Consider the following 10,003-nt stretch of genomic DNA (forward strand, 5'->3'; position numbering starts at 1 on the left):
AGTTGTAATAATACAAAAAAAAAAAAAAATTGATTTCATCACAGGTAATGGGAATAGTGGTGCATGAAGAGACTTCCAAGCAAACCAAACCACCATCAACATGTTGGATACATCATTGCCTTCCCTAATTAGCCTCTGATTGCTCTGGTTTGAATCCCCCTTTTCTCCACCACTGATTCTCCGCATTTCTGCAAATAAAAGAAATATTTTTGTTTGATATATCCCTTTTTTCTAATTTGATTTTTGTGTTTGTTGTTGGAAGATAGTAGCACTCTTTCAAGATTGGTTATTTTCCGGTTGGGTTTGCCTGTTTTTTTTGTATCTGGCTCTCCTCGTTCAAGATTTGCCGTCTGAACTTTCCGGTGGATTGTGTTGAATGAGGTAAAAGCCTTTGCTTTCCTCTGATAATTGCATGCCTGATTATGCATATGTATATATGTATTGGGATGTGGATATTTGTTTCTCTGGGCTTTGTCTTTGTTTTCTGTTGTTGTTTAGACAAGATGTTTCTTGAATTTGATGGTCGCTGAGAGATTGCAACTTTTTTTTTTCCTCTTCTGGTTCTTGTGTTTCAGGAGTGCATAAATTGGTGATTCTGTAATATTTTTAACCTCAATTCTTGGAGATATTCTGGCCAAGTGTGGTGGATTATCTTGATCTTGGTATTGCTTGGAGGTGTACAGTTTGTTGTTAGTTGAATCTGTTGGAGATCACTTGCTTCAAACTTTGTGATAGAGTTGAAACAGGTGCTAAGGTGTTTTTGGGTGGTTAAGTACTCAAATTTGTTCAACAATGAAATTGGGCATTGAGGTAGAACAAGTGGTGTAAAGCAATTGGAACTTTTATTGTGGATTGTTGATTGATCGTTGAATAAAAGTTTAGGAAATTAATGGAGCCTAACCAGGTAGAAGGTGAGGGAGAGGATGCGGATAGAGAATTGCCTCAAAGGAGAAATAGTAGGGAGAATAATTATCAGTACTCGCGTTATTCTGGTGCTGTAAGGCAAAAGGCCTACATATTTGATGGGGAAGGGAATTACTATGACAAGGAATGGGACCTTGCGCAAGGTGGAGGCAAAGAATTCTGTTGGTATCATGTCGAGCTCCCGAAAGGGAATCAAAAGCTGTCACAGTCGGCACAATACATCATTGACGTTCTGTGCCCGCCCCTGAAGCTTCAGGACATACTTTCGCTCATTAGCAATGGGCCATTTTGCGGGCATGTAGATGGTGCTCTTGTATTCAGAGTTAATTCACCGGGCCCTGCTTATAGCAAATTCACTTTTAGAATTGCAGCAAGAGTTACTGAGAATTCAGTTATCACAGTTTCTTTAGGCCGTATCCCAAGATTGGACTTCTCGCCAGCAAACGAATCCCTACTGTCAGAGATTCCAGTTGTGGAAAGTTCCAATTATAGCAGTACTGAAGACAAGGACAGGGGAGGAATTGTTATTAGGGAACATGTTTTAGAATTTCTCTTGACTATGAATCATTCAGAGGAAGCTGATAATCCCGTGCCTAGATCCGTTTCCAATCTCGTGGTTCACATACTTGATACACACGTTGATCACCTCCAAGATGTTGTGACCAAACTTGAGATCGAGCTGGACGCTGTAGAGTTTGAGCTGGACAGAGGTATGTTGTGCAAAACATAAGCTGGTTATTGAAAACGCTAATCTTTGCATGCCTCTGTATTCTGCCGTATTCACTGAATTCAGCATATCCATGCCTTATGTTCTCATTCCTTTGCTATGTAAAGTTGTAGGTTTCTCTGAATTGCTATATCTCAATGGTTATTCTGCTGGCCTGGTCTTGTTATTCTAGAATCTAGACTGCTTGGTCGTTGCGCCTTTTTCTCTTATTATCTTCCCCCATCCATATATTACTAGCAACCGGATTGAGCTTTACTTGAATGTGTATCTCTCGAGATATTTTTGGGATGGACGGGAACTACTTTAAACCAGCATGTTGGTTAAGAGGAAGAATAGATTGTGAGTACTTCATTAGGACTCATTACATTTTACATATTGGTGTTATTTCAAAGAGTTTCTCCACAGACGATTCATTCTCTTATATGTAATACATACGCGTAAACAAAATAAATAAGACACAAAAGCATGAAGGTGGTGTATAAGCAAAGTCTAATCAAAAGCAAACGGAGATAAGAAAAAGTCATTTAGAATGCGGAAAACACTTGATTCATGTAGGAAGAATGATTATATCCTAGTAGATGATGGATCAAGAAATAAAGAACAATGAAATATTTTAAATAAAGTGTTCGATGTGAAAAATCAGGCATGCAACCTTCAAACCACTTAAAATGGTTCGGAGATCTTCTCCATATTTCTTAACTAACTTGGTTAATTGATGGTTTGACATTTATTTCCTTCGTAGCTGTACCCCTTCAATTCGTTTCAATTTGCAGGTGGTTTTGCTTTGAAGAAGCAAATGTTAGATGACAGAAAGTTCCCAAGAATGCATCTTGACTTGCAGCGCCTATTGCAGGTAGTTTACCTTAAATGCATTCTTTCCCACCTCTTTGAAGGTCTATAAACATATGCTTCAGCGATCATGTAATTAAGAAATACTGGAGAAGCCTTGCCGCTATGCAAATTGAAGTTTAACAACACATGTTCTTGCTTCATAGTGATCTAACATGTACATGTCGATATGCCTAAACTCAGGTGATTGCACACGGTGAACAAGTATTCCCTCGAGTTAAGGAGAAGTGTTCATCAAAAGACTGGTTCGCCCATGAAGATATTAACGCCTTAGAAGAGCTAATCGGGCGGATGAGGAGACTAAAGGAGAATGTAGGGTTCATAGCTAATCGCGTCAAAGCAGTTCAGGCTGGGCTGGATAGTTGGCAGGCCGAGCAAATAAACAGAAAATTATACTATCTCTCCTTCCTCTCCATCATATTTCTGCCCTTATCAATAGTTACTGGAGGTTAGATTCTTGCATCAAACTTTTACGTCATTGTACTCATATTTGGTCAAGAAACCTAATGTAAATCACATCCTTTCTTGTGGGGTTCTGTCAACAGTTTTTGGGATGAACGTGGGAGGAGTTCCATGGACGGGACAACGAGACCCTGAGTTGAAAAATGGGTTTCGCAACGTGATGATGCTCTGTGCGGGCATGCTTGTGATTGTTCTCTTGTGCTTCATTTTCCCAGCTCTTTACAGTCGTGTAATGTCCTGGCGAAGAAGGCAACTCTTGCTAAGAAGTTTGTCTATAACTCGGAAATCCTTCATTAGGAGAAGTCCGAGTGGTGGAGAAAGATCCGAGAGAGGAGGATATCTTCGGCTTTAGCCTGTACCTAGTAGAAAGGTAGACGGATCATCTCACACGTGCAACCAACTGCGGAAAATCTCATCGTCGTCCAAGAAATTCATTCGAGGCTTCGCTTTAGGACATAATTTGTTTGTTCTTTCCAAGTTTATCATAGATCTTTCCTGCTAACTTATGTGCACTCCAATTTGTTACTTGCTAAATCCGAGGTGATTCTTGCATGTTTTTTCTTGAAAGCTTGAGTTGCTTGTACAGACATTTTTTCTTTTCTGATGAAATGGGAGCTCTAACATGATATGTTGTCTCTGAATTTTGAACTTCGATAAGATGATTGTCAACATGTTGAGCTTTTCTTATTTAGATTTCTTTTATACAGATATCTAAATACTAATCACACCTACCATGCAATAGATGTACAGTTGAAAGTGTGTGACTGATCATATGATAAGGGCTCGTCTAATTCGTATGATAAAATTAGGCGTGATGAGATTGAGTGTGGTGGAAAATTGAATAATAATTAATCTCATACACTCTCCTCCCCTGAGATTTTGTATAATTACACGTAGATTCTTGTAATTTAAAAAATTATATCTAGCACTCATGAAGTTTGCTTCTGTCTAACAAATAAGTCATTTCGTTAGTCAAAATTCACCAAACTTGCTTATATTAACAAAAAAATTTGAAAAAAAATTTATATTTACTCCTGGTTGACTTATTATTGATTTACTGCAAATCAAATAAATCTTTTTATAACCAAATTATTCTCATGTCTTCATATATTAATGCATGCAAAGAGGTATATCTTCACCGTATAAGGGTAGTTTAGTAATTAATAAAAAACTTAAATATTTTTAAAAGTCCAAAAGCAAGAAGTAATATTCTATTGTTTAACTATTATAATTTGAAATACATTATTATAATCATGCATGTATTTTTTTAGTCTGATTATTATTCGTAGGGAGCAAAAATATATTGAGACAAAAATGGAGAGAGAAGAGAGGGGGGGGGGGGGGGGGGGGGGGTGGAACACAATTGAGAAAAGATATTTTTAATATTGATTTATAATAATTGATGAAATTGTGTATCACATCTAAAAATTAAGATTTATTATCCAATAAATTGTTATAAATAAGATCGAGGGTCATTATTAATATTGGGCTCTAATAATTCTAATTAAATATGTAATTATACATAATAAATAGTCTTATTTGCCTAAGCATACGAATTAAATCAATTTCATCCGATCTAACCCAATGAGGTTCAAGCTCTCAGCGTAACTACTTTTGATAGAAAATATACGAATAGATCGAAATACACTTATACATATTTCTTATTGTATTTAGAATAATCTCGATATTGTTTAGTTAAATTATCTCTATTGTATATTTAAAATTAATTTATTTTGATCATTATTGATTACTATTCATTCCAATTTTTTAATATTTCATGTTGTTAAATAATTATAATAAAAAAATTAATTGAATTCTTGTATTTTCCAATTATTAATTGGAGTGGGTGGTCTGTGTATCTTTTTGGAGAAATAAGTAAATACACACACACACACACTCAGGAAAAATAGTTTTGTATTGATGAGAAAAAAGCGGTGGAGAGGGTCACGAAAATAAAGCAGCAAAAGCGTGGTTGAAGTTGAACCAACGTTGTATACCCCTCCACGACTATATCCTCTCAATCTCATCCTTACGTCCAGCTCCACCTCCTTTAAAATTTTATATATATATATATATTTTAAAAAAAGTTATCAATAACTTTTATTAATTTGATTTTATTTTTTACTCGATTAGTGTTTTATTACGTGTGATATTATTTACCTTACAGTTATATTTGCCTACATCATCAATCCTCATATGAGCGTTCGAAATAGACACATGGTCTCATTTGCGCACGCGATGATAAATAATGCAGCTTGCTATTCGATCGGTTTTCCAATTACACGAGGTATTGTTCTGCTCTGATTTCGTACAAGCTTCCCAATTTAGTTCTAAACAAAAAAGCTTGCTACTGAGAGAATGCTATGAAATTTATATCTGCTCAAAACCTTCATTTACACCAATGTGAGACGTTTGCATACATGGTCATATATATTTTATTTAATTAAATATAATTTAAATTATGCAACTGTATTAAGTATAGTATATATTATTATGTGATGCGTAATAGTAGTAATAATAATAAGGGATAATTACACTTTTATCCTCTAAAATTTGCTATAATTACACGTAGAACATCTATAGTATGAAAAATTATATGTAGCACCTATGAGGTTTTCTTTCGCTTAACAAATAACTCCATTCTTTAGCAAAATCCACCGAATTTACTGATATTAATAAAAAAAAATCAGAAAAAATCTATATTTATTCTCGATTAACTTATTACTGACTTATAGCAGGTGAAATAAATATTTTTATGACCAGATTACACTCATACGTCTCCACGCGTTAATGCATGTGATGAGGTATATCTTCACCGTTATGAAGGTAATTTAATGCGAAAAATATTGTTTGACCTGCAATAAGTTAGTTTTAAGTCAATAAATGATAAATATCATATTTTTCAACTTTTTTGTTAATATCAACAAATTTAATGAGTTTTAATCAATAGAAAGATCAATTTATTAGACGAAAGCGAACTTTAAGAATATTAGATATAATTTTTAAAAATATAAAAAAATTATGTATAATTATATTAAATCTGATTGGAGAAAATGTAATTAATGGTAACAATAATGTTATCTTGTGGAACAATCCAGTCCACAGGCGGTACAGGGTCTAGAACATTCGGACTTGATCTAGCTAACACTATTCTTCTCTTCATCATTTCCTTTTTTTTATTTTTTCGCTGGAAAAAGTCCAATTTCCCCTATTTCTGTGCGCCTCCTCTCTCTCTCTGAAGCTCCTTTCCATAAACCCTAAACCCTACCTCAATCGCCCCAGACCCAGAAGAAAGAAGAAAGTAAATTCGGAAGCAGCTATCGCAGACTCTCGTTTCAATGGCGACCGCCGTCCTTCTCAGATCTCTCCGTCGCCGTGAATTTTCTTCCGCCCCTATTTCTGCTTTCAAAACTGTACGTCTCTGTTAGGGAGTTTTTTCTTTCTTTCGTTTTCGCGGATCGAGTGTTGTTCTCTTTTTCGTTTTTGGTGAGCTTGTGTTGGATCTAACGCTTTTGTTGCTGGTTTAGATACTATCTGATGGGTTTTAATGTTATTCACCGGTAGTACCGTCAGGAAACTTATTACTGGATTAGATACTGTTTTTCTTTGCTCAGTTTTTATTTTTTGCGGTTATTAGCTCAGATCGAGCTTCCTAAATAATAGTAGAAAGAGAGAGGATAGTAGTATGTTTATGTCCATTCTCTTGTTTTTTTTTCTTTTTTTTTTCTTAAGTTGGTGAATTAAGGTAAAGAGTTTTTTCTGTTACCATAAATACGTATCCGGCTCTTTGAACAATTTTTCGTATTTGTTATTTGTTTATCTTATCGTCTTCTTAGGTCTTTATATTTTATGCTAGGATATAGTGTATATCCCAAATTTGTTGGGAAGGATTCCTAGTTCTTCCCTTTCCTGATGTTGTATCTTTCTTGTTCTTTACTGTATTTTGCTTTGGTTGATGGGAGTTAGTAATCATTTTGCTAACTATTTCCAAATCTGTGGGATGATGTGATCTCACTACGTGATGGATCAAGGATCTTTTCTTCTGCACTTTTTTTTTTTTTGGTTTCATGACATTACAAACATGTTAGCAAATTTCATGCTGTTGCTAAATGCTATGTTCTGTACTTTATGTTCAGTTGAACGGAAACGCCAAGCCATCATGGGCTTTGGGCAACAAGTGGGCAGGTCTTGCAAGGCCTTTCAGGTATATGTATTTTCGTAATTCCCTAACTTACTGGCAAAATCTTGCCTTTTGAGTTCTAAATGAACTTTCGTCTTGATACAGCACAAAACCAGCTGGAAATGAAGTAATTGGTATTGACTTGGGTACTACAAACTCCTGTGTTGCTGTCATGGAGGGCAAGGTGCCACTTAATTATCAGTTGATAATTACTTTGTACTAGTTGTTACTAATTGGTTCACTCATTTATAAATAATTTTTCGGTCAGAATCCAAAAGTTATTGAGAACTCTGAGGGTGCTCGGACGACTCCATCAGTAGTCGCATTCAGTCAAAAAGGAGAGCTTTTGGTCGGTACTCCAGCAAAGCGACAAGCTGTCACAAATCCAACCAACACAGTCTTTGGAACAAAACGCTTAATTGGTAGACGCTTTGATGACCCCCAGACGCAGAAGGAAATGAAGATGGTCCCCTACAAGATTGTTAGAGCTCCGAATGGGGATGCATGGGTTGAAGCCAATGGACAGCAGTACTCCCCAAGTCAAATTGGTGCTTTTATTTTGACAAAGATGAAGGAAACTGCGGAGGCCTATCTTGGGAAATCCGTGAACAAGGCTGTGATTACCGTCCCTGCTTATTTTAATGATGCTCAGAGGCAAGCCACCAAAGATGCTGGAAGAATATCAGGCCTTGATGTACAAAGAATTATTAATGAGCCTACTGCAGCTGCCCTTTCCTATGGTCTGAACAACAAAGAAGGCCTTGTTGCTGTCTTTGACCTTGGAGGTGGAACTTTTGATATATCTATTTTGGAGATATCAAATGGTGTCTTTGAGGTATGACATGCTTACTGAGCAGTTCCAGCTATTGATTAGGGGTGGTGATCTAGTTCTATGAGCTGACCATAGGTTTACCCTGCAGGTGAAAGCAACAAATGGTGACACATTTCTGGGAGGAGAGGACTTTGACAATGCTTTGTTGGAATTTTTGGTGAGTGAATTCAAGCGAACGGAGGGAATTGATCTGTCCAAGGACAGGCTAGCTCTGCAGAGACTCCGAGAGGCAGCTGAGAAAGCAAAGATAGAGCTTTCATCAACATCCCAGACTGAGATTAACTTGCCATTTATTACCGCTGATGCATCTGGTGCTAAACATCTTAATATAACGTTGACTAGATCCAAGTTTGAGACTCTGGTGAACCATTTAATTGAGAGGACTAAGGCCCCTTGCAAGAGTTGTCTGAAGGATGCTGGCATATCTACCAAAGAGGTCGATGAGGTGCTCCTTGTTGGAGGGATGACCCGTGTTCCAAAGGTTCAGGAAGTGGTTTCTGAGATCTTTGGCAAGTCCCCAAGCAAGGGGGTGAATCCGGATGAGGCAGTTGCAATGGGAGCTGCTATACAGGGAGGCATTCTCCGTGGTGATGTCAAAGAGTTGCTTCTCCTTGATGTCACTCCACTTTCGCTTGGTATTGAGACTCTGGGAGGTATCTTTACCAGATTGATAAATAGAAATACCACAATTCCAACAAAGAAAAGTCAGGTAAGTATACGAGTTATTTCATGTAATGTTTTCTTGATTGGGTGAGGATGCCTTACAGCATTATCTAGTGCATGCCTTAGTTGGTTGGTTTCTTATCTCTTTTTGTTGTTTTTTCAGACATTCTCGACAGCTGCTGACAACCAGACCCAAGTTGGCATCAAAGTACTGCAAGGAGAGCGAGAAATGGCTTCAGATAACAAGCTCCTTGGTGAGTTTGAGCTTGTGGGTATCCCTCCAGCTCCTAGGGGCATGCCTCAAATAGAAGTCACATTTGATATTGATGCAAATGGAATTGTTACTGTATCTGCAAAAGACAAGACCACTGGTAAAGAGCAGCAGATCACCATACGGTCATCAGGCGGTTTATCAGAAGATGAAATCGAAAAGATGGTGAAGGAGGCTGAGTTGCATGCCCAGAAGGATCAAGAGAGGAAGACATTGATAGATCTCAGAAATAATGCGGACACCACAATCTACAGTATTGAGAAGAGCTTGAATGAATACAAGGACAAAATTCCAAGCGAAGTTGCATCAGAAATCGAATCTGCTGTTGCAGATTTGAGAAGTGCAATGTCCACGGAGAACATCGATGACATCAAGGCCAAGCTTGACGCAGCAAACAAAGCTGTGTCAAAGATTGGACAGCACATGTCTGGCAGTTCCGGTGGTGGTTCCTCTGGGGGTTCTCAGGGTGCGGACCAGGCACCTGAGGCAGAGTATGAGGAGGTAAAGAAGTAGATGATTGGGATCAAGAGCTGTCAGCCAAATTTCATTTGATTCAGTTGAGCTACAAAGTTTTCTTGGCGGTCTTGTATTTAAATTACCATAGCTTGGTTGTATTAGAAGCTTTTCTATATTAGATACTTTTTGAAGGTGGCGCATAGTGGTAGATCTTCTGGTGGAATTGATTGATCCATAAAGCTTTAACTGCTTTAATAAATTTCATCTGGTGTCCAGAAACTGTACTTGTGCTTTTTCTTTGGAATAGTTCTCAGTAGATTGCAAAAGCTTGAGTATTGTTAGGATTAAGTGCAAGGTGCTGTTCTATTTTCAAGCAAACGAAAGGGACCAAGGACCCACCATCCGAACCAAGTCTAAAGAAGCGGTGCTCTCTCTTAATCTCTTGCTCAACCCGCTCTGTCCACCCTCTTGATTTCATCTCTCCTTTGTCTGCTTTCTGTTGCAATAGAGCCTGTTTTGGTTGTGATAATCTCTTAGCTTATGTGTGTATATCCAGCGGAGGTCTAACTTTGATGAGGCAACCCAAAACTGTTATAAACTGAAGAAGATCGTCTCACTTGGGATTTTATTTGTTAAATT

At 37.4% G+C, this 10,003-nt stretch overlaps 2 protein-coding genes across 3 annotated transcripts; both read left to right on the forward strand.

Annotated features, from left to right (window-relative positions):
• LOC105169305 lies at positions 33–3,590 on the forward strand. 2 transcript variants are annotated; one of them, XM_011089680.2, is made up of 6 exons: positions 33–147; positions 263–381; positions 576–1,634; positions 2,425–2,504; positions 2,684–2,948; positions 3,046–3,590. In XM_011089680.2, exons 3-6 carry the CDS (start codon positions 890–892, stop codon positions 3,312–3,314), a joined length of 1,359 nt encoding a protein of 452 aa, XP_011087982.1. In that variant the 5' UTR covers positions 33–147; positions 263–381; positions 576–889; the 3' UTR covers positions 3,315–3,590. The 2 variants fall into 2 exon arrangements, with proteins under 2 accessions (XP_011087982.1, XP_011087981.1); XM_011089679.2 differs by having other exon boundaries at positions 72–381.
• Positions 6,128–9,705, forward strand: LOC105169306 (heat shock 70 kDa protein, mitochondrial-like). The gene is made up of 6 exons (XM_011089681.2): positions 6,128–6,375; positions 7,099–7,166; positions 7,248–7,326; positions 7,411–7,977; positions 8,063–8,683; positions 8,801–9,705. The coding sequence occupies exons 1-6, from the start codon at positions 6,301–6,303 to the stop codon at positions 9,419–9,421; spliced, it is 2,031 nt and encodes a 676-aa protein (XP_011087983.1). The 5' UTR covers positions 6,128–6,300; the 3' UTR covers positions 9,422–9,705.

The sequence above is a fragment of the Sesamum indicum genome, linkage group LG8, assembly GCF_000512975.1.
Source record: "Sesamum indicum cultivar Zhongzhi No. 13 linkage group LG8, S_indicum_v1.0, whole genome shotgun sequence".
Classification (NCBI taxonomy): Eukaryota; Viridiplantae; Streptophyta; class Magnoliopsida; order Lamiales; family Pedaliaceae; genus Sesamum; species Sesamum indicum.

Bases quoted from the DNA above. Each gene is read 5' to 3' on its own strand.
- LOC105169305 (XM_011089680.2), top strand. From the start codon at position 890: ATGGAGCCTAACCAGGTAGAAGGTGAGGGAGAGGATGCGGATAGAGAA. The intron at 2,505-2,683 runs GTAGTTTACCTT...GCCTAAACTCAG, and splicing joins ACTTGCAGCGCCTATTGCAG to GTGATTGCACACGGTGAACA. The intron at 2,949-3,045 runs GTTAGATTCTTG...TTCTGTCAACAG, and splicing joins CTTATCAATAGTTACTGGAG to TTTTTGGGATGAACGTGGGA.
- LOC105169306 (XM_011089681.2), top strand. From the start codon at position 6,301: ATGGCGACCGCCGTCCTTCTCAGATCTCTCCGTCGCCGTGAATTTTCT. The intron at 6,376-7,098 runs GTACGTCTCTGT...CTTTATGTTCAG, and splicing joins CTATTTCTGCTTTCAAAACT to TTGAACGGAAACGCCAAGCC. The intron at 7,167-7,247 runs GTATATGTATTT...GTCTTGATACAG, and splicing joins GGTCTTGCAAGGCCTTTCAG to CACAAAACCAGCTGGAAATG.